General features: G+C 44.0%; 1 protein-coding gene across 1 annotated transcript; it reads left to right on the forward strand.

Annotated features, from left to right (window-relative positions):
• Window positions 1–342: 342 nt before the first annotated feature.
• On the forward strand, window positions 343–23,715 carry etv1 (ETS variant transcription factor 1). The gene is made up of 9 exons (XM_056286316.1): window positions 343–406; window positions 8,664–8,793; window positions 12,958–13,143; window positions 14,893–15,140; window positions 17,474–17,542; window positions 17,652–17,720; window positions 17,801–17,970; window positions 20,984–21,085; window positions 23,301–23,715. The coding sequence occupies exons 1-9, from the start codon at window positions 343–345 to the stop codon at window positions 23,520–23,522; spliced, it is 1,260 nt and encodes a 419-aa protein (XP_056142291.1). The 3' UTR covers window positions 23,523–23,715.
• Window positions 23,716–24,304: the final 589 nt, after the last annotated feature.

A 24,304-nucleotide genomic window follows, 5' to 3' on the forward strand; every position in this document is an offset into this window, starting at 1 on the left:
TCAAATCTTGCTCTGCCGCCTAAAACAAATAAAAGAGGACACTAAGAGTAATGTACTGGCGTTGTTAGAATTAAAGGTCCACATGCTGCCTTACGTGTGGAGGGAGTCTGGTGTATCTTGGGCCCTCGAACCTGTTAAAACCTCATTGTTCACTTTCAATATTTCATTGTGAAAAAATCTGAAATGTGTAGTTTTCAAAGGAGAGGTGTATTGTGTAGGGGAACGAGCGGTGACGGGATAGCAGCGCTGCTTTCCAGAGGAGGGCTTTGAGGCAGGCGGAGGGAGAACTGATCAACATCCTTCCCCAAAGACATAATCATTTGTTTTTTGTCTTCACTGCTTATGTCTTCAGCTCAAGTTCCCGACAATGATGAGCAGTTTGTTCCAGATTTCCAGACAGAAAACTGTGAGTAAGAGACATTACTGATTTCTCTCTCTCTTTCTCTCTCTCTCGCTCTCTCTGTGTTTTTGTGGATGTGTTGATTCATGTGTGTGAGTGTGTACATGTGTTTGTGCGTGTGCACGTGTGTGTGTGTGTGTGTGTGGTGTGCGAGCCTGTGAATGTGTATGTTTGTTCCACCCGTGTTTGTACTCGGTGAGCGTGCACGTGGCAGCTTGTGTTTTTCCATGTCTCTCGGTACCTTCACCTTTGCTTGCACAAGTGCTCTCTGGAGAGCCCGTCCTGTGGGTAAGCAGACAGGTGCATAAGGTGGTGGGATGGAGGGTGTCTCTTTCTCTCTCTCTCTCTTACTCTCTTTCTCTGTCTCGGTCTCTCTCTCTCCCCTGTTGTCAGTGTAGCTCTCTACCACCACTGTGATATTATTGTAGAGGGATTTATTTGCATAAGGAAACATCAAAATATTATAGTTCATTTTCAGGGAGTCAAAATAAAATTTTTAGCAGAGCATTTCACGGCATGAAGTCGAGTATTTCTCTCTCTTTCTCTGGCATATGCGATCCCCCACAAGAGCACAATTTTGAAAAATTGATTTTCCAGGGGATTTCTTTGACAAATATGGTACAATTTCTGCCACCTCAAGTAAATCTTTGGTGCGCTGTCTGTAGTCCGTATTCCTTCAGTATTCCCGGTTGTTCGGCTGGCTTATGAACGCAGACGGGGCCGGTGACTTGGCACGGCACACTTCTGGTGGATTGAGAGCCAAGGTGGGGATAGAAATGGAGTGAGCTGAGCTCAGTGGGGCCCGCTGCTTGCACATGTCTTTCAGATGAGCCAAAAGGCCCCTGCAACTGTGAGAAGCAGGAAAAAAAAAAGAACGGCTCATTTTTCCTTTTTTCCTCCGTCCTTAGTGTCCTTTAGCTGTTCAGTCAGCCAAATCTTTGAAAGACTGAAGTTCAAGATGCTTCAGGGATCGACTAAAAAAGATTGAATTAAAAATACATTAACAGCAAGAGTGTAGAAGTGGCAATGCCTGGTTCTGCTCTCTCCCATTCTTTCATTCATTTACCATGACGGTGTCTTGTTAGGAATTATGTTACATACGACACACCAAGACACCCAGACACCACACAGAAACCCCTTCCCCTCCCTTTGAGCACGGGACGCCTCTGCCTGAAGTCCCAGATGTCTGGTGGAAGGAGCGGGGGTCACCGAGAGCGTCCCCTTGTCCTTCAGAGGTTGTCGGGGCGGGCGGCCGCTGTAGCGGGAGACTGCCGACCATCTGAGCAGTCCTGTTGGCAGCGCTGCAGCAGGCTGGAGAGACGCTGGCAGATGGTGGGAGGACGAGGGCAGCCTGGTCGTACCTCTCCCATATGGGTTCCACCAAGGAGAGGATAGAGAAAGAGAGATGGAGGGATGGACAAATGGAGCGAGAGAAGAGAAGTGGAAGAACTGAAGTGGATGTGGAGAGCAAAGGGGGTGCAGAGGAATAGACTGAGCATTAATGGATATGCAGGCAAAGAAACGGTTAGGAAAGAGGAGGGCTTAAGGTGTGTCTTCAGAGAGATAGGATGGAGAGATGGACAGACAAACAAGTGAGAAAGGAAAGAAGATGATGTACAGCATAGATAAATAGGACAGGATGGACAGACAAAGAATAGGGTAGAGAATGCGCTGAGATAAAGCGTAATCGTGAAACATTTCATTGAAAGGCTGTTGTAATTGTTTTCAGCTCTTTACTTTTTTTCTGGTATCAATTTTAAATTGAACTTAAGGCCCTGAAATGTATCACTCACTCACAAGCAATGGCTTTCTCCTCTATAGCACCTTAACAGTCTTAACATATCTTAACAGTCTTAACATATCTTAACAGTCTTAACATATCTTAACAGTCTTAACATATCTTAGCAGTCTTAACATATCTTAACAATCTTAACAGTCTTAACATATCTTAACAGTCTTAACAGTCTTAACATATCTTAGCAGTCTTAACATATCTTAACAATCTTAACAGTCTTAACAGTCTTAACATATCTTAACAGTCTTAACATATCTTAACAGTCTTAACATATCTTAACAGTCTTAACATATCTTAGCAGTCTTAACATATCTTAACAATCTTAACAGTCTTAACATATCTTAACAGTCTTAACAGTCTTAACATATCTTAGCAGTCTTAACATATCTTAACAATCTTAACAGTCTTAACAGTCTTAACATATCTTAACAGTCTTAACATATCTTAGCAGTCTTAACATATCTTAACAGTCTTAACATATCTTAACAGTCTTAACATATCTTAGCAGTCTTAACATATCTTAACAGTCTTAACATATTTTAACAGTCAACATATTTCAATAGTCTTAACGTATCTTAACAGTCAACATATCTTAACAGTCTTAACATATCTTAACAGTCTTAACAGTCTTAACATATTTCAACAGTCTTAACGTATCTTAACAGTCAACATATCTTAACAGTCTTAACATATCTTAACAGTCTTAACATATTTCAACAGTCTTAACGCATCTTAACAGTCAACATATCTTAACAGTCTTAACATATTTCAACAGTCTTAACGCATCTTAACAGTCAACATATCTTAACAGTCTTAACAGTCTTAACATAGCTTAACAGTCCTCCATCCACGTAACACTGAAACAGTGTCGTAGCAGCCTCAGACCTAATGTGTCCTCGGGCTGTGACAATGAAAAAGAATCTTTCTTTGTCTTCAACTCCGACACACATGCCTACCATTAGCATAACTTAGCAGGGTATGAAGCAGTGGAGGAGGTGTAAAATGGGGCAGATCCCGGTCTCCAACACTTAACAGCCATGGCAAGCACCTTCAGCAGGTGAAAATGGAATGGAAGGCTTTTCACGGCTGCCAAAAGACCTGTATTTTTTTGTGAATGGACTGGATTAAATATCTGCCAAACGTAGGCTTCAGTTTTGCCAAAACACACAATTTGTAGCTCAATACACACAACGGCTGAACCCGAGGGCTGTCTGATAATCCTTGTGTGTGAAGATGTTGACCACAACGCTGTTTATCATCTAAAGTGGAGGTGGTGTCATACTGGCCAAAAAATAAATAAATAAAATTATAATCGAATAAATTATGGTTTCACCATGTTATCTTTTCTATTAAATCTCAAAATCAAACAGCAAAGAAAATTATAAAACGTTAGAGTTCATAATGTTTAAAAAAAAACATTTGCAATGAAAACAGACCCAGTAATTGTTCCAACTGCTGCTTCTCCTGAGCAGCCTGCCATCAGCTTAATCAATATGGAGATAACGAGAGCAATCAAGCGGTGATGGGCATAACATTATGGAGTAAAGAGGAAGTATCTGTTTTAGTAAGGAGCCATGACTTTGCTATTGATTTGTGTACCTTGGCACCCGACTGATGAAATCTATTGTGACCTTTCCACGGCTATTTTAAGGCTCTCCGATTCAGCTGCTTCTATTGTTCATACTGCAGCTCCTGCTAGGCTTCAGTACAGACATGGCTTTCATACAAGTACCTCCCGTATATTTTAATATACACGTAAAACACCACTCAGACTTGTACTTTTAGTGACACAGAAACAAAAGAGGAATTAAAGGTAGTATCTGATGAGGTTCAGCAGAAACCAGTTGGATTTGACCTAGCCCATGTCAAAAAAATTAAAAGAAGTCCTGTGTGTTGATTGTACTTGCAGGCTTAAGCAACTCTTATCCTCGTAACCAAAACTAAGTTACTGTTTCAACCTGTCGCGTGCCTGTGAGCCGGGCTCAGTGTTGTCAAAGGTCTCCCCTCAGGAAGTATCTCTGACCTCCAATCGATGACCTGGAAAGGTCATGCCCCCAACCATGGCTGTGAACACCCCCTGTGCTTGCTATGCCGAGCCTGTGTGGCCCCAGGGGGCCGGCCGGGGGTCATGTAGGGCGTTGGCAGAACAAGCCGCCTGCCCCGACACTGAGACCAGGGCAGGCAGCAGATGTCAGACCGCCGTGAGAAGACCCAGTGGAACAGCTTCTGTCTCGGTTCCTGAAGTCCTGAAGTACTTCCTCACTGTCTGGCCTGTCCCAGGAAGATGTTCACAGCAATCTGAGTGTTTATATCAGGTCTAAATATTAGAATCAGGATCATTTGAATTTGACTTGGTATATTGATTACTGTGACCCTTAGATATGACACAAAAACTCCAGAAACTACAAAGCATATTTAAGTAGACATAGTTTTGTAGGAATCAACGTTTAAACATTTGTCCCTTCATAGTTTCTGCCAGCTTCATTTTACTTTCGCCCGTTTCACACACAGAACTTGTGACACGGGTTCTGCTCATGGGTAAATGCCGGGTGTTCGTACCACGTTCCATCAAGGCTGGATTAGTACCCCCAGGGGCCCCTGGGCACTGAAGCTCATACCCCCCCCCCACACATGCACACATGCACACACCACGCCCCTGCCATTAAACCCCACCTTAATTATTTTGAGCTTCCAGTCAAGCTGGCATGTCAAGTTCACCAGACCATAATCACACACCTATTGGTAAAAGGCTGAATGACCAGTCCAGCTGAGCAGGTATGCCTACAGTTCAATAGACCAAGTACTGCCATGTCACTCACAAATCACAAGACAAGGAAACAATGGATTAAATCATCCCAAGGCAGTGTATGACTCCAGACTATGGCAATATCTGTGTTCACTGAAAACCACCCAAGCACGCAGCACACCAGTTATTGCTGAAGCATTATAATGTGACTGACTATGACTAGGCTTACAACAATGCCATCCTAAGGTAATCGCACAGCACAGCTGAATGCAGGTTTCAAAATAAGGCTCAGTAAGTGAGTTAGGCAACTTCACACAACTGCAAAAACCAACATATAATGAACTTGACAAACTGACTGCAATACAATATAGCAGCATCACACCACAGTGATGCAATACGCGTTATGCAAACAGTATATCAGATAAACTCATCCACAAAATATACAGCAACACACAATCACAACAGATGATACTGCTCAATGCACAAACAACAATCAATGGTTCTTACCTTTAGAAGTTCTTCTTTCTTGACTTTCTCTTTGCAAACTCTGTAATCAAGTCCTGCTCCCTCAAAAGCTCAGACTCGATGGCGGCCATCAAAGAGAGCGCTGAAAGCCTATTCTGACCGATGGCTGCTCTTAGTTCCTTTTTTATCCATTCCAGTTGTGAAAATGTCCTCTCTCCCTCGCAGTTGGGTACAGGCAGTGTGAGAAAAAGCCTGAGTGCAACAAAAACATTGGGAAAGGTTGTCTGGAGTCCATTCCTCACCACAACTTGCAATAGTTTTTGCAGGAGTCTTATCTTGGTCGGCGCCGACAAAAGACCTAAACTGGCTCAGCTCATCAGCTAAGGCCTTGTCCAAATCAGTTGGATATGAAGAGGAAAGAACATCAGCCTGTTTGTGGAGATCAGTGTCATCACAGTCCATGTCAAATAGGATACCAAAGCGACCGTTTATGTCTCTGTATGCATCCAGCCGTTTGTTCAGTCCTGAGAGCAAACTGTCAACAATCACATTGAATGTCTCAACTTGGAACTTTTTACTCCCAGTGAGAACGACTTCGTTGTCGACTGCCTCATCATCGAAGGCTCATCTTTTACTCACGCGGTGAGTCTCATACTGGTAATGAGCTTGAAGTAACATTACTTTCCACTGTTTGGTCATCCCCGTCTTTGTCAGTTTCTTCTCCCATTTTTTTTGTCGTTTTCCCTATCTTGTTGTACCCCTAGCAGAGGCAGTGTGTCGCTGCTGGAGCTAAAGACTACCTGGCTAATGGTTTCGTTGCTAGCTAGCTGAGGCAGTGTGTCGCTGCTGGAGCTAAAGACTTCCAGGCTAACGTTTTCGTTGCTAGCTAGCTGAGGCAGTGTGTCACTGCTGGAGCTAACGACTTCCGGGCTAACGTTTTCATTGCTAGCTAGCTGAGGCAGTGTGTCACTGCTGGAGCTAAAGACTTCCGGGCTAACGTTTCTGTTTCTAGCTAGCTGAGGCTGTGCATTGCTGCAACCGATATTAGATGCTTCCAGGCTATCGTTACTACTAGCTAGCTTGACATCCTCCATCGGAATGCCCTTTTCTTCACTTTGTTTAGCTTTTTTGAAAGAAAAAGAAACTACTTATTAGCGGGACATTTTTTATTGTGGCTGCTTCTTTCACCTCCGTTTCCTTTCTTTTCTTTCTTTTGGCAGCCCTGCTGGGCTTTCGGTTAACGCCGTCCGTTTTCTGCTGCTTGGCAGTTTTCCCGCACACTTCTCACTGATACAACCAAACTGATAGTGGGTCAGGTGAACATTAATTCCACTGTTTTTAACCTCGACTTGGCTGATCTGGAACCTGTGCAATGTAAGCCACCTGCTCTCTATGCCCGCTCACCTCGACCGTTAGCCAGTCTATACTACAGTGTATTGCCGCTTGCTCACCAGTCACCACTTGGCCAGCCATCTCACCAATATAATAATAAATAATGAGACTTAATTTTCTTGGAAACAACTTTTATTTAATTCTGACTAGATAATTATCAAGAGTGTCATATATCTGTGGAGCCAGACATAAAACAACCCCCACATACATTTTTTTTCTCCCATTGCGGAGGGCCCTTTTAGGCGTAGGGACCCCTGGGCACATGCCCCGGTTGCCCATGTGGTAGATCCGGTGTAGCGTTCTAAACACATCACTTCTGAACAGGGCAGATGCATTTGGACGTCATAAAATTGTCCGTTTCAATTTTTTTGTTTACAGTCAAGGTTCAAGGCGGATGTTGCAGTCGATCTGCTGTTTGGTCAGACGATCCTTGACTTTACAGCATTTCTTTTCTTTTGTCTGTCACCTTATGAAAACGTAATGAAGCAACACAGTAGCTCATCAGAACTTTTTCATTAAGCAACTTTTGCATCATGTTAGTGTGCCTGCAATCGCAACGAATGAGGTTCTTTGAATGAAATATGTGTAGAGTAATCCATGTTCCCAATGTCATACCAAAGATGACCCGCATAAAACTGGTCAACCAGTTTAACCTGTGTTAACCAGTTCACACCAATGGCAAACACAGGTTTCTTCCATGTTGCTTTGGTGTGACAGGGGGTATAATCATTAAAGACCAACTCTCTCTTTTAAAAACCCTCCTCACACAGTACGACTGCTCCCTCTCTCCTGCATCAGCAGCACTTGATCGAGCGTTGTGGGACAGTCTTGAGCTCCACACGCGTCTTTACATGGGAGTCGTGGTGAGACGGTAATTTCCACCAGGCGACCTGAGCCTGACTTCATTTCGACCGGCTGGGTTCATCATTAGAGGCACAGCCAATTGAATTAGTGCTGATCATGACTGCAGATGATGGGGAGTTAATCAGGAGAGATCAGGTACTTAATGCCAGCTCAGATGCAATGCACCCGTCATGGGGCCAAAGGTAGAGAGAGCGAAGCCCCCGTTCAGATCAATGAGGCCCTGTTGTGGTTGTCTGGGATGTATTGACAGATGGCTGAAAGCGAAGAAAGCATTTAGACGGGGTGCGCCAACGCATCCTCCAGCTTTATGATTGTCATATTTCACCAGGAGACTAACCCTTCTGGAAAACATCCCATACAAATGAGATTCTAAGTGAGTTGTCGGTGTTGAGTGATGGGCTAGCATTTGAGGCACATGTAGAACGGATAAGCCAGTGTGCAGATGTGTGTGTGTGTGTGTGTGTGTGTGTGTATGGGAGAGGGGTCTACATCCTATGTCACATTTAGTTCCAAACAAAAAAATTACACACCTTTAGACCGAGGAGCTATAAGAATAACTAGAGAACAATCTGTACAACAAAATGGCTTTTTTTTCAGTTTGGGAAAAACAAATTATTAATCAGTAAAACGTCATATTAAAGCATCATAAAAACATCATCAAAATATCACTTCCCCTTACCTCTTCCTTTCCACTCTTCCCTTTCCAACCAGGGTCTACCTGGATCCTACCTCTGACCCCTTGTCCTTATCCAACCCAGAGCCTTGTCCTGACTCATACATGCTCATGTCCAGGCACACACAACATGTCCCTGGCCTTCCTCTAACCACGCTCCATAGTCCACACACGACCCACCTGTTACTTCTTCTCATGGGAAGCACATTGCATTGCATTTTCATGTATGGAATGTGCTGTATAAATGTGTTGATGATGTTTGCTTGAGTGATGATTTACTGATCAATCATCAGCTTCCTAAATGACTTTCTCTCACCCCCCCATGCAGTGGCGTTCCACGGACTGCAGCTGAAGATCAAGCGGGAGGTCCACAGCCCATGTTCTGAGCTGGGCACCTTCTGCAGACAGGAGCGGCCCTTCAGACTCCACTATGGAGAGAAGTGCCTGCACAACGTCAGGTCGGTCTCACACCACCCTACACACAGCTCCATCTCAAGTGACACATCTGATATTTTAAAAACTACATCCACCAAATGATTGATGGTGTTCATTCTAAAGATCAACGTTGATTGGCTGTTTATAGCTGAGTGTACATCATGGTTTTAAACTTGTTTGCTTTCGTGTCATGATTTTAAGTGTCAACGACAGCAAACAATAAATGGCCTTCAGAGTCGACCGTGGAGGAAGTGTCTGTACAAGTCAGAACACTAATTCAGGAACGAGGAGATATGAGAGAGCCACAATTTGGAAAAAACAACTAAAAGTTACAAAGTAATTGATAGTCCAAAGGAGTTGAATCAAGTGCAACTGGACTTGGTATATATCCGTGAAGACGTTTGGCCTCCCATCCAAGAGGCTTCCTCAGTTCGTGCCTTTCTGTCTAGACCAAGCTAGTCTGACTGGCTGGTGATGAGACTCAGTATTGATCCTCTAGGAGTCGTTATCAGAGCTTTAGATATGCGTGGCTCTTTGTGTTCCGATGTTTACCAACGCCCGTCGCTAACAGAGCCATAGATATGAGTGGCTCTTTTGTGTACCGATGTTTGGCCGCGCCCGTCGCCATCGGAGCTATTGATATGCATTTGTTTAGCAGCGATGGTCGTTGGGGGTGTTAGTTTCGACTTCATTATTCAGTGGTCATGAGAGTGGTTGGAGCCGTTAGTGACCAACTGTTGTTCTTGGAGGCTAGGCTTCTTTCTTCTTTCATCTCTACCCAGGAGACTCAAGAAGCCTAGCCTCCAAGAACAACAGTCGGTCACTAACACCCCCAACGACCGTCGCTGCTAAACAAATGCAAATCAATAGCTCCGATAACGACGGGCGCGGCCGAACATCAGTACACAAAAGAGCCACGCACATCAATAGCTCTGACAACGACTCCTAGAGGATAAATTCTGAGTCTCATCAGCAGCCAGTCAGACTAGCTTGGTCTAGTCAGAAAGGCACGAACTGAGGAAGCCTCTTGGATGAGAGGCGGAATGTCTTCACGGATATATACCAAGTCCAGTTGCACTTGATTCAACTCCTTTGGAGAACCATGATGACCTGGATGAATGAGAACATTCACAGACAAGTAGTTGATAGTGTTCCTTCCAAAGACGCAACGTTATCACCATTCATTATCTTTATTCATTACCTGTATATGCCGGTCATTGTTTAAAAAGCTTTTACTTGTAAGTCATGTTTTTTTTTAATCAGCAAAGAGGTAAATAAAAGAATTTTACTCCACTTAGTTAAAGAAAAATTACAACTTGTCTTTTCACTCATAGTTAACATCGCAAAATTAGAGCAAATTAGGTTACCTACCATCCTATAAAAAACCCTAAAAATATATATTTTTTAAAAGGTTTCTGATTTACAGAAAGAGAACCCTTAGAGTGGAGCTGCTATATTTTAGGAATATTAAATGTTAAATGTGAGGTTTGGATATAATACTGTCTTGGAGATGGAACTGTCTAGTTCCAGATTGGGTGGAGTTTGGTGTTTTTTGGACTGAAATGAGACAGTAAATGGCACCCAAATTAGATGCACTAGAGACTGCATCTGGTCTTTGTAAAGTAAACCTAAAGAAGTGCAATCACATACAGAAAAGCCCTTTTTCAAATAAACCCGAGAGGCCTTCAAAACCGAAGTGTTGCTTAGTGATGCTCGCTGTTGAAGTGAATTGATTTGCAATACATGACATCCATTCTGCTGGCATGCTCGGCTAAATGAGCTTGTATGCAGACAGCCGTCTCGAACCTGTCCTTTGTTAAGTGGTGAATCACGTGTGACTCAAGTCACCTGACATCTGCTATGATGCACATCACATCATATCATGTCATGTCATGCCATGCCATGTCACGTTATGTCATGTCATGTCATATGATATCATTCATTCATTCATTCATTATCCAAACCGCTTATCCTGCTCTCAGGGTCGGAGGGATGCTGGAGCCTATCCCAGCAGTCATTGGGCGGCAGGCAGGGAGACACCCTGGGCAGGCTGCCAGGCCATCACAGTGATCTATTTTATGAATAACAATAACATTTTTAAGGAATTCCAATCAGCTTTCGTGTTCTACACAGTACTGAAACAGCTCTTGTCAAGGTCATAAATGATCTACTGCTCAGTGCTGATTCTGGTGACTGTTCAATTTTAATCCTGCTCAGTCTCAGCTGTGCTTTTGACACAGTTGATCATACTATTTTAATTAACCATCTTGAAAAATGGGTTGGCATCAGGGGCTTGACTCTTGATTGGTTCCGCTCCTATCTCACTGACAGAAGTTTCTCTGTTGTAGGTATCACTCCCAATGAAAATCTTAGCAGTAGTACTACTACTAATAATTATCATTATTAATAACAATTAATAATAATAATAGTACTAATCATATTGGCAAGCCAAATATAGCATTACAACTACAGGGTGCAGTGTTTCAATCAAATGTTACTTCGTAAAAGTCAGTTCTTAGTTTTGTATTTAAAGGTGATTAAGAATTCAGATGAACTTGTCTCAGACAAAAGGAAAAATTTTCTTCAGTTTTATTATTTCAAAGTTATAAAATAAATAGGTCACACAAACAATGAGTGGCAGAAATACACTGTGTGGTGTGGAGCGTACAAACCTTTCATTTTTGATCATTTTATCACCTGTATAATTAAGACAACAGCTGTTCCACTAATATCACATGATGAGTGTTTTTGTAGTTGCTTGTGTCAGTGGTTGTAGTCTAGCAGGACTTCCAGTGGTCGGGGCTCCAGCTTCTTACATCTTCATCATAGCAGCCAGATGAGGAAGAGGGAGGCAGGTAGTGTTGTGTGAAGAAGTGAAGTTGTTGTGTCTAACCAGCAGATATGACAGAACAAGCAGGTAGAAGACCTTCACCAACAGGTAGTACAACATCAACAAGTAAGACTCGGGTTCCAGCAGGTTCTTCGGGTGGCGGTGAGATAGCTGCTGATTGAACGATGCTGGAGACTAGTTCGTCCTGAATGGATGTTTAGGATTTGAATTGGTCAAACATCAGTCCAATGAGCTGTATCAGCATAGGTTCAGATTGTAGCTTCAGACTCTTCATCCTCCCTCAGGTACATTTTAATCTTCATGAGTAAGGTGGACGTGATGGATGAAAGCTCTTGCCTGAACCCTGAATCCACCCAGTCTGGGTTTCACTGGGCTGTAGTTTTTTCTCCACCCTGTGTGTATTTGAAAGGGACAAACAAAGATGGCTTGGCTGCCAAATCAACTGTTGTATCCAGTCCATGTAAATTACTTGGCTAGCAACAAAACTCAATCTTGAAAATAGCATTCAGTAAATGTTATTTATGCAAACTACTGAAAGTATCAAAGCAGTCAAACTCCTTCCAGCTGCCAGTGGTAGTGTGTGTGTTGGCAAAAGAAAGTACCTCTAATAAGAAAATGACGATGATGATGATTTATTTGGAACATGTGAACAAGCAGGATATAACATACAGATAATCCGCTGCCAATAATCTGAAGTGATCAACAAATCCACACAATAAACTGAGTGAACACATCTCAGATACCTCACATTATTTATTACATGTTGGAAAAGCAGTAGGAAGAAGTGTACTCTTATTTTGTCCTACCCCTTCTCAACTACTCTTGTTAATTCAGCTACTATACAGTACAAACTCAATTCCCACTGTACTGTATAGTTCACTGTACTGTGTCGTTCACTATATTGTATAGTACACTGTACTGTGTAGTTCACATTCCGTGCAAGTTGTGCTGCACAATACAAACCCACCTGCTGTAAACAATAAGAGACGAAAGAGAGAAAACATGGCAACATGAGAGAGAGAGAAAAGCAAATGAAAAACACATGCTAATGTCATGTACCAAGAATAAACACATCTCAGTGCTGCATACATCCTAAACATCCACTCGCTGTCATAGAAAGGAAAATGAAATGTGGTAATATTTGGCAATAAATAAAACTTAGACAGTTAACACAACTCTTCATCGTCCCTATATCTCTTGATAACCAGTCCTTTGTACTTCTTGAATTGTGTAATGTTTGTGCTTTGTTCCGTGCTCACATAAAATACATGCTTCATGATGATCAATAACATGACAGCCTCTGACTCTAGTCTGGACTTCCCTCTCTGTGTCACAGTGCCTATGAGCAGAAGCATCCTACAGCAATGAAGCCCTGCAGCCCGGCCACACCCCCCTGCAGCACCCCTGTGTCCCCCCTGCATCATGCCTCTCCTACTGTGGCCCCGACCCCCAAACCGGACAGGACCTACCCCCACCTGCCGCCCTCACAGCCCCTCCCCGACAGCTACAGCATGGACCACCGGTACGAGCAGCTGCTGTGTTCTTCTCACATTTGTCTAATGAACAGAGGGAGTCAGCTGAGGTTCAGGTCAGGCTGCGTTCACAGATGAATGACTTTACTCTCCTGCAGCAGCAGCCTGTGGCTCAGAGCTGCACTGACCTGTCAGTACATTCCTCTGAATGATACGACGTACTACGTATATTTACTATGTACCAAAGGAAAGTGAATCGGTTCACCTGGACACAACGTTTATTGACAGATACGTTTCATCATCATCTAAGTGACCTTACCGGACTGCAGGTGTCCCCACTCTTATAAACAATACAGTGACTGCAGGTACCCCACCCTTATAAACAATACAGTGACTGCTTGTACCCCACTCTTATAAACAATAGTGACTGCTTGTACCCCACCCTTATAAACAATACAGTGACTGCAGGTACCCCACCCTTATAAACAATACAGTGACTGCAGGTGTCCCCTACCTTATAAACAATACAGTGACTGCAGGTGTCCCCACCCTTATAAACAATACAGTGGCATAACCACCCAAACCAGCGAGTGGTTTCATATGCAAATATGGGTGTGACCATTAACTAGAGTTTTGATGACCATGTGTACTATTCACAGACTGGGGAATAGTTGCAATCACAGCATTGTAAGATGGTGACAGATGTAACCCCCCCCAGGGATGGTCGTTAGTACACATGGTCATTGAAACTCTAGTTAATGGTCACACCCATATTTGCATATGAAACTGATCGTTGGTTTGGGTGGTTATGCCACTGTATTGTTTATAAGGGTGGGGACACCTGCATTCAGTTGAGACTGAAGAGGTCACTTATGCTCTGTTTCCACTGCATGGTACCGGCTCAACTCAACTCTACTCGCTTTTTTTGGTTTTCAACTGGGCAAAAGTTAGGGATAGTACCTGGTACCAGATACTTTTTTGGTACCACCTCTGTCAAGGTTCCAAGTGAGCTGAGCAGATACTAAAAGGTGACATGAAAATACCACTATAAACAAACAAACGTAAAGAAATACAAATATATGTATGTTTACTTATTTAAATACAAATAAAATCATTTTAAAAAAAAACTCGTCAACATGCCCACAAATGACCAGCAGGGCTTCACTGTGAGGGGATACTATCTGCAGTAGAAAACGAAATCCCAAAAAGTAAAGTGAGTAGAGTGGAATAGTGGAGTTGAGTTGAGCCAGTACAATGCAGTGGAACAGAGGCATTAGATGAGTGATGAAGCTTTTCTGCCACTAAATGTTGTGTCCAGATGAATTGACTCAACCTTCTGTGACTTCCTTTCCTGGATTATTGAGCATGCATCAAGACATGTGTACTATGTACTGCTAATGTACTAACTCTAATGGAGCAAAAGTGGAAACTTCAATTTTCCTTTTTCACCAGGAAGTCATGGCATGACAGAAAAAGGCCATTAATTACATAGGAGTCATCTGAAAGTCATTTGTGTTTGTGATCCTCAATTTTCTTATCCTTGGATTTTATTTAGATGAGTTATACATCAAATGTATTTTTTTTAAAAGCCATTGCTCATTTAGTAATATGAAATAAAGCCATTTGCTTTTACACACAGAAAGGAGGTCAAATCAAATGCTTGGAAGTTGTGAGATAAGTTATTTTAAACCCTGTTTGAGCCCGGTGTGACTGAAACACATCAGAGGCAGAGCGGTGGTTGTTGTAGAGACACGGGGATGCTGTCAGGTTGTAACCTGGACGTTTGGTGATGTCTTCAGATTTCGGCGTCAGCTCTCAGAACCATGTCACTCCTTCCCCTCCCCACCGTCAATGGCGCGAGAGGGCCGGCCCACGTATCACAGACAGATGTCAGAGCCCAACATCGCCTTTCCACCTCAAGGCTTCAAACAGGAGTACTCCGACCCCCTGTTTGAGCACCCGGCCATGGTGGGGAACCCGATAGCCCACGCCTACCCAACCCCCATGATGATCAAGCAAGAACCGAGAGACTTCACCTACGAGTCAGGTAAGATGGGTTTTGGCATATGTGTGTGTGTGTGTGTGTGTGTGTGTGTGTGTGTGTCCAAGCACAGTCGTACTGTCCACTGCTGTGTGATAACAGACATCCACTGAAGCGTCTGTCTCTTCTCTGTGCTTCTGTGTTGTTCGGCTGCAGAGCGTTAACATCTCAGGAATGGGAGCGCCTGCAGAGAAAGGGGGTGGCACTTATTGAGTTTGCCCATTATTAGAGCATGGGGTCTGGTTAGGCAGGGTGTCTGCGCTGGTCTCCATTTCCTGTGGCTCTCTAATAGAGAAGGGGATTGATGGGGGGCTGCTCAGCCCGGTCACAATCCAAAATTTGTCCTCCCACGGCTCTAATCTGTGGCTCCTGGCCTCTGCAGGGCCTCAAGCTACGCCAGCACATGAATGAGCGTCCACTGGCTGGCGTGTTCATTCACAAGATCGAAAGGACCTGGGGACCTGAGAGAGGCCAGACCTTAGCCGGTATCTGTGTGAGCCAAGGAGAAAAGCATCATCTCCCATAGAGACAGTTTCAAGAAAAAGAAAAATTAAAAGTGAGGATAATCTAGAGCTCAACTCTGTTCCAGGAGCCTTCTCTCAGCAGCATCTCCAGTTTTCTGTCATCGTGATCAGTGTCGCTGTTTTCCTCTTCGACTGCGAAACCTTGGGCCCGAGAAAACATGTTGAAATGGCAGCTGGATAATTCAAATAAATCAAGGTTCAGTCAGTGAAGTCACCACTCTAAACATCTGCAGCTCCCTGAACAGTGTCCTCTTTTTGAACTGCATGGGCCTTTTGTCAACCGGCAGGAGAACGTACAGCAGGACCGCTTACACTCAGCCCTACACTTAGAATGGTTTTGCACTCATGCTGTAGTCCAGAGACTCACACATTGTGCAACCATGCTTTTAATCAAGCTTTTATTCCTCATTAATCAATCATCTGACCAGCAAGGAGATCCAGAACCACAGCCTATGAATCTAAGAGCCCATTACCTCAGAGCAGCAGTTCTCAATCAGGTCCTCGGGTACCATCAGTTCTGCTGGGTTTCTGTTCTGCCACACAGTAAATTACATTCACGTGTAGTGTCAGGCGTCCATCCATCTAACGGAGAGGTTCTATACCTGGAACAACAGGTGAATGTAATTAAACAAAATAGAAAATCAGCAGCGCTGGTGGTAACTGAGGACCTGAGTGAGAACCACTGGCCCAGAGCCCAACTTTGACTCTTGTGAGAGAAGTGTTTGGATTAAATAGATGGAGGACGGAGGAAGAAAGACATCAGATGTTTGTTTGTTTGTTCTTCCGTGTTGGCCGGTGGTTTGACGGGCAGGCGTTCATCTCAGATGGAGCATCAGGCTGAATTTATTAATGGTCATCGAGGAGCAGGCCTGTTCAGAGAGGATGGGAGGGGAGCCTTTAATTTCATTAGCCGTAATTTCCTCTACAAGCCCATTACTTTGATGAAGTTCAGAGAAATGTTTATGGGCCTAAATGAAGGGCCGCAGCCTGTTTATTGAGCGTTCACTTTGTCATCCGTTTCCACTGGTTTTGATCCCGATCCTGATGCCTTCCTGCGATCCCGTGTTACGGGAGGTCCAGACAGCGGCAGTAAATAGACGTTCAATTGGACAATGTTGTAAAACAAAGCAGTAAATACAGGCTTCCACACAAAAGTGCAAGTAGTTTTCCTGACCAGTCAGACTTGTTCGATTGAACATGTCTATTAAAAGCTATTGAATAATAAAACGCTCCAACGCAGCTTACAATAAGAGGTGGGCTGTGCCCGACAGAGGAGGAGGGGTGCTGAGGAGGTTCTAGTGTCTGACAGACTCGCTCTCAGGACAAAACTAAAGCTGGATACACATGAAGCGTCCATATCCCACTTTTCTAGGACTGAGGTGTTTACGGTAACAAACGGTTCATGAAAAGCAGATAATAAACACATGAATGATGTATGGCTGTCCCTCTCACCTACAGGAGATGGGCACATGCACAGTACTGCTCTCTGAAACACACTTCACAAAAACAGATGACACATGGACTTGTCCATTCATGTTGTCCCACAGGAGCTGCCATATCTTGAGCCGCACTGTGTGTTAGCAGTGTGTGTCAGCGGTGTGTGTCAGCAGTGTGTCGGCGGTGTGTGTTAGTGGTGTGATGCGGCTGGCTGGCCTCTGGCTCGGAGGCATCGCCATGCAGGCGCCACAGGGAGGATGTTTAATCAGAGCCAGCGGTGCGTTGACAGAGCAGGCTCTCTCATAACTGACATAATGTTCTTCATGCCGCCTTCAGGCCCTTTAACACACTCTCCCGTTCTCGCCTGGTTCTCAGCAGAAGTGCCTAGCTGCCATTCTGTCTACTTACGGCAAGACGGCTATCTGGCTCACGCTAACAGGACTGAAGGTACGTCTGATGATGCCTGTGGGGTTTGTGTAGTTTGCTTCTGTGGCGGTTTAACGGTATTTACCGAGGATTGTACAAATCACCTCTTTTTTTACCCCCCCCCCCATAGGTTGTATGTTTGACAAGGTGGCGAGGCATTTCTATGACGATACCTGTGTGGTCCCTGAAAAGGTCGAAGGTGAGTCCTGTCAAAACACTTTTCAACAAACACCAGTCAGGAATACCAGAGGCTGACAGTCTGCGGTGTTCTCCCTGTAGGAGACATCAAGCAGGAGTCGGGCCTGTACCGCGAGGGGCCGTCGTACCAACGCCGAGGGTCCCTGCAGCTCTGGCAGTTTCTGGTGGCCCTGTTAGATGATCCCTCCAACTCACACTTCATCGCCTGGACCGGCCGCGGCATGGAGTTCAAGCTAATCGAGCCAGAGGAGGTGAGACTTCCAGCAAAATGCTACCTCGTGTCTCATCAACAAAACTCGAGATATTCATCATAACTTTATGACTTGGCTTTATTCCTACAGGGGGGTAGACAGGAGATGGTAATGGGGTGTAAATGGGGAGATGGGGTCAGGTGGCTCTGGTCCATGAGGCCCGACAGCATTTAAGTGTGGGTGTTACTGGTGTGAGCTGTGCAGGTGCTGCATCTGCATGAGGTGCAGGACATGAGAGCACTGCAGATGTTTCTCATGTGGTGCTGTGGTTCTCCTAATATGTTGGTCCTTTAGACGCTCGTCCATCTAACAGTCTTACCTCTTCATTCAGTGGTCAGAAGATCACTTCATCTTACCTCTTCATACAGTGGTCAGAAGATCACCTCTTCATTCAGTGGGTCAGAAGACCACTTCATCTTACCTCTTCATTCAGTGGTCAGCAGACCACTTCATCTTACCTCTTCATACAGTGGTCAGAAGATCACCTCATCTTACCTCTTCATTCAGTGGGTCAGAAGATCACCTCATCTTACCTCTTCATTCAGTGGGTCAGAAGATCACTTCATCTTACTTCTTCATACAGTAGGTCAGAAAATCACTTCATCTTACCTCTTCATTCAGTGGGTCAGAAGATCACTTCATCTTACCTCTTCATTCAGTGGGTCAGAAGATCACTTCATCTTACCTCTTCATACAGTGGGTCAGAAGATCACCTCATCTTACCTCTTCATTCAGTGAGTCAGAAGATCACTTCATCTTACCTCTTCATTCAGTGGTCAGAAGATCACCTCATCTTACCTCTTCATTCATTGGGTCAGAAGATCACTTCATCTTACCTCTTCATTCAGTGGTCAGAAGATCACCTCATCTTACCTCTTCATTCATTGGGTCAGAAGATCACTTCATCTTACCTCTTCATTCAGTGGGTCAGAAGATCACTTCATCTTACCTCTTCATACAGTGGGTCAGAAGATCACCTCATCTTACCTCTTCATTCAGTGGGTCAGAAGATCACTTCATCTTACCTATTCATTCAGTGGTCAGAAGATCACCTCATCTTACCTCTTCATTCAGTGGGTCAGAAGATCACTTCATCTTACCTCTTCATTCAGTGGGTCAGAAGATCACCTCATCTTACCTCTTCATTCAGTGGGTCAGAAGATCACTTCATCTTACCTCTTCATTCAGTGGGTCAGAAGATCACTTCATCTTACCTATTCATTCAGTGGTCAGAAGATCACCTCATCTTACCTCTTCATTCAGTGGGTCAGAAGATCAATTCATCTTACCTCTTCATTCAGTGGGTCAGAAGATCACTTCATCTTACCTCTTCATTCAGTGGGTCAGAAGATCACTTCATCTTACCTATTCATTCAGTGGTCAGAAGATCACCTCATCTTACCTCTTCATACAGTGGGTCAGAAGATCACCTCATCTTACCTCTTCATTCAGTGGGTCAGAAGATCACATCATCTTACCTCTTCATACAGTGGTCAGAAGATCACTTCACCTTACCTCTTCATTCAGTGGGTCAGAAGATCACTTCATCTTACCTCTTCATACAGTGGGTCAGAAGATCACCTCATCTTACCTCTTCATTCAGTGGGTCAGAAGATCACCTCATCTTACCTCTTCATTCAGTGGGTCAGAAGATCACTTCACCTTACCTCTTCATACAGTAGGTCAGAAGATCACCTCATCTTACCTCTTCATTCAGTGGGTCAGAAGATCACCTCATCTTACCTCTTCATACAGTGGTCAGAAGATCACTTCATCTTACCTCTTCATACAGTGGGTCAGAAGATCACCTCATCTTACCTCTTCATTCAGTGGGTCAGAAGATCACCTCATCTTACCTCTTCATACAGTGGTCAGAAGATCACTTCACCTTACCTCTTCATTCAGTGGGTCTGAAGATCACTTCATCTTACCTCTTCATACAGTGGGTCAGAAGATCACCTCACCTTACCTCTTCATTCAGTGGGTCAGAAGATCACCTCATCTTACCTCTTCATACAGTGGTCAGAAGATCACATCATCTTACCTCTTCATACAGTGGTCAGAAGATCACTTCACCTTACCTCTTCATACAGTAGGTCAGAAGATCACCTCATCTTACCTCTTCATTCAGTGGGTCAGAAGATCACCTCATCTTACCTCTTCATACAGTAGGTCAGAAGATCACCTCATCTTACCTCTTCATACAGTAGGTCAGAAGATCTCTTCATTCAGTGGTCAGAAGATCACCTCATCTTACCTCTTCATACAGTAGGTCAGAAGATCACCTCATCTTACCTCTTCATTCAGTGGTCAGAAGATCATTTCATCCAGATCAAATCTGTATTGAATAAAATGAAGTTATGGGCTTTCAACTGTGAAAAGATTAAAGCTTTAATTTGAAATCTGTGCACTTAAGAAAATATATGCAAATGCAAGCTTTCACCTCCCACCATCAGAGAAAACACCCTCATTTTTATGTACACAATTAAACTGCACATTTTATTTAACTAAAAGGAGTTTAGTCACATGTCAGCACATTGATGTCTTTATACACACAGCGAGCTGCAGAGTCACAGAGTCCCATCTGTTCTCTGGTTCTGCTCTTTTCAGGTAAAGATTCAGAGTAAGAGAGGGTCTGGGAGATGGAGGGAGAGACAAGAGACAAGGCAAACAGAACAGAATAGAGTTAGAAACCTGCAGGATGAGGGTGGTGGTGCAGGGCGGTGTCAGCGGGTGGGGGACAGATGCTGGAACATCTGCTGCGTCCTTTACTGGTGGTGTGACAAAGTCCTAATGAAGCTCGTCTCTGGACACACGCCTCATTGTTATCAAGGAAATGTGTGTTAGTGTAAGCCTTGTCTTCACATGTCATCTGCTGCGACGTCCGCGGGCTGTGTTGTGTGTTCCTGTGTCTGCTGTTCCACACTGACAAGATGTGGAAAGAAGATAAACGTTAAATACATCCTACAGTATGCACTGATGCCACTGTACTCTGTGTGTGTGAATTGTTAAGGTGGCACGTCGATGGGGAATACAGAAAAATCGACCGGCGATGAACTATGACAAACTCAGCCGATCTTTGCGGTACTATTATGAAAAAGGAATCATGCAAAAGGTAAAAAAAACAATTTCCACACACTTTGTTTTCCCAATAATAATAATAATCTTCAGCCCCTCTCACTGCTTTACATCCTGTAAAACAGGAAACGTGAAAGAAATAATAATAATCTACTACTACTACTACTTCCGTTAGGGTTCGCCACAGTGGATCATCCATTTCCATCTCTTCCTGTCTTCTGCATCTTCCTCTGTCACACCAGCCACCTGCATGTCCTCCCTCACCATATCCATAAACCTCCTCTTTGGCCTTCCTCTTCTCCTCTTCCCTGGCAGCTCCATATTCAGCATCCTTCTCCCAATATAAATCAAAATCAATTTTATTTGTATAGCCCAATATCACAAATTATAAATGTGCCTCAGTGGGCTTAACAGCAACACAACATCCTGTCCTTAGACCCTCTCGTCGGATAAGGAACAACTCCCTAAAAACCCTTTAACAGGGAGAAAAACTAGGAAGAAACCTCAGGGAGAGCAACAGAGGAGGGATCTCTCTCCCAAGACGGACAGCGTGCAATGGATGTTGTATTCACGCAATTTACACAATACAACATTGAAAGAGGAGAACAGAATTATAATGGACATCACATTTATGAAGAACATGATGCACAGGATGCCAAGCAGTGTCCACATGCCAACGGAGCAGTCCAGGACCCAAGCCACGCGACCAGCATCATCATGTAAAAAAAGAAAAACTTATGTGAGGAGAGGAAGGGCAGGCAGCATCCAAATGGCGACCACCATCACCACGGAGACCTGGGAGGAGAACCGACTGCACATGCACGCAAGAGAGACTCACATGACACGATTCAAACACAGAAAAAGAGAAAGGAGAAGACGTCATTCAGAGAGAGAAAAGACACGTGAGAGAAGAGAACAGTTTGCAATAGTCATTAGCCATAATCAATTAAGTCATCAATTAGTCATAATCTATACTCTGTAATCTATACTCGATAATCTCGTCGGCAGAAGAGTGGTTGGTAAATTCATTGAGAGAGAAAACCAACCCGCCATCCAGTACAGGTTGTGAAGCACTCAACTTAAAGGCAACTAATTGTAAACTAAGGCAAAAAGATGAGTTTTAAGTTTGGATTTAAAGACTCAACAGACTCTGATTGTCTGATGGCAGCAGGCAGGTTATTCCACAACAATGGAGCCCGATAGGAAAAGGCCCTGCTGCCACCAGCTGACTTCTTTTTAACTTTGGGTACACACAGGAGCCCTGTATTTTGAGAACAAAGAGCTCGAGATGGCATGTAAGGTTTAAGGAGATCAGACAGGTAGGATGGAGCAAGCCCATTTAGGATTTTATAAGTCAGCAGAAGCACCTTGTATTCTGATCTAACATGGATAGGAAGCCAATGAAGGGAGGCAAGAATTGGTGTAATATGGTCAAATTTCCTAGTTTAAGTTAGGATTCTAGCAGCAGCATTCTGAACCATCTGAAGACTTTTAGTACTAGAACGTGGCAGACCTGAGAACAGAACATTACAGTAATCAAGTCTGGATGAAACAAATGCATGTATTAGAGTCTCTGCGTCAGCCATGGAGAGAAAAGACCAAATTTTAGCTACGTTAATATACCCAGCATCTCTCTTCCACACGTCCAAACCATCTCAATCTTGTCTCTCTTGCTTTGTCTCCAACCGTCCAACCTGAGCTGTCCCTCTAATATACTCATTCCTAATCCTGTCCTTCTTCATCACTCCCAATGAAAATCTTATCAACTCCGCCACCTCCTGTCTTTTCATTAGTGCCACTGTCTCCAAACCATATAACCAATAATAATAATAATAACTCCATTAGTATAGAAACTTTCTGAAGAAGGGGGTGAGATGAGATTAGCTAACAACACCCTACATGTTAAGAGGACGGGTGTGTAGATGTGATGAAGAGGAAGGTCATGGACTCTTGCTAGGATCAGGGGTGAGGGGTCGGGCTTGACCCCAGTTATATATGAACCATTTTACACGTGTGTGAACATGTCTCTTTATATGCAAATGCTTGTTTAAAGCGGTGAGGATAGGACACTTATGAGGGTAAGCATTCTGGCTAACCCAGCTGGGCGGTAACACAATGATGTGTAGTTTTATATGTGAGTCTTATAGGGACACGGTGAACCTGCTGAATCTACCTGCATGTTTATTCACTTTCCTCACAACCCTCTCTCTCTCTCTCTCTCTCTCCCTCTCTCTCTCTCCCTCTCTCTCCAGGTGGCAGGGGAAAGATATGTGTACAAGTTTGTGTGCGACCCTGAGGCCTTGTTCTCCATGGCGTTCCCAGACAACCAGCGGCCGGTGCTGAAGACGGATGTGGAGCGGCAGATCAACGAGGAGGACACCGTGCCCCTGTCGCACTTTGATGACAACATGGCCTATGTACAGGAGGGCTCGTACTGTCCACCGCACCCCTACAGCGAGGCCTACGTCTACTAACGTCAGCATCCACCGACCTCCGACACTGATGACCACAACTCCCACCTCCAACCCACCCACTCCTCCACATGACACTCCCTCATCCTGTCATTCAGCGGCTCCACGAAAAGACTTAGCCGTCCAACAGAGCCAACACCCTCCTCCTTTTATTTCTCTCCCTCTCTCTCTCTCTCTGTCTCTGTCTCAAACCCCGACTTGGTTCTCCCCGTACTGCAGGATGGAGCGTGCACTTTATGGACAGGAAGGAAAAGCACGGCGTTTTGTAGCTACTTGCTTCGTTAGTTTCAGACGTTTGTGTCTTTAAGTAGTGGGGCTTGAGTCCTTTTGTTTTTATTTTCGTTTTTGATTTTTCTTGGTGATTTCAAGCATGTAGCATCCTGTCACAACCGGACTGGGCAGTGAACAGACAGACTCGGAGACAGTTCACTCCGAGTGCATAAAGAAAAGGCACTGGTCTCCTCATCTCACGCAGCCGTGGAAGGAGTCCCGATGATCATTTTGTTCTTTGCTTTCACACGTCCCTCATCTCATATACTGTCATACCCATTCAAGTGAGTCCTACGATGTATTGTAATGATACTTTTATGGTGAAGTGACATAATTATAGACATAAAAAGGTAATGTGACAATGAAATAAAATTTAGTCATCACCTGAATAGAGTTAAGAGCTGCGTTGTTTTGAAAAAAGACTTCCTGTGTCGATATCCTCTGCCCCCTCAGTCACTAATAGATGTCATCAAATGTGGTTTTGCTGTAATTGCATAATTGCAGATATCCCCCAA

The sequence above is a fragment of the Lampris incognitus genome, chromosome 9, assembly GCF_029633865.1.
Source record: "Lampris incognitus isolate fLamInc1 chromosome 9, fLamInc1.hap2, whole genome shotgun sequence".
Classification (NCBI taxonomy): domain Eukaryota; kingdom Metazoa; phylum Chordata; class Actinopteri; order Lampriformes; family Lampridae; genus Lampris; species Lampris incognitus.

Excerpts from the sequence above, each read along its gene's own strand:
- etv1 (XM_056286316.1), top strand. The coding sequence starts at position 343 with ATGTCTTCAGCTCAAGTTCCCGACAATGATGAGCAGTTTGTTCCAGAT. Across the intron at positions 13,144-14,892 it reads AGCTACAGCATGGACCACCG|ATTTCGGCGTCAGCTCTCAG; the intron begins GTACGAGCAGCT and ends TGATGTCTTCAG. Across the intron at positions 17,543-17,651 it reads TCACGCTAACAGGACTGAAG|GTTGTATGTTTGACAAGGTG; the intron begins GTACGTCTGATG and ends CCCCCCCCATAG.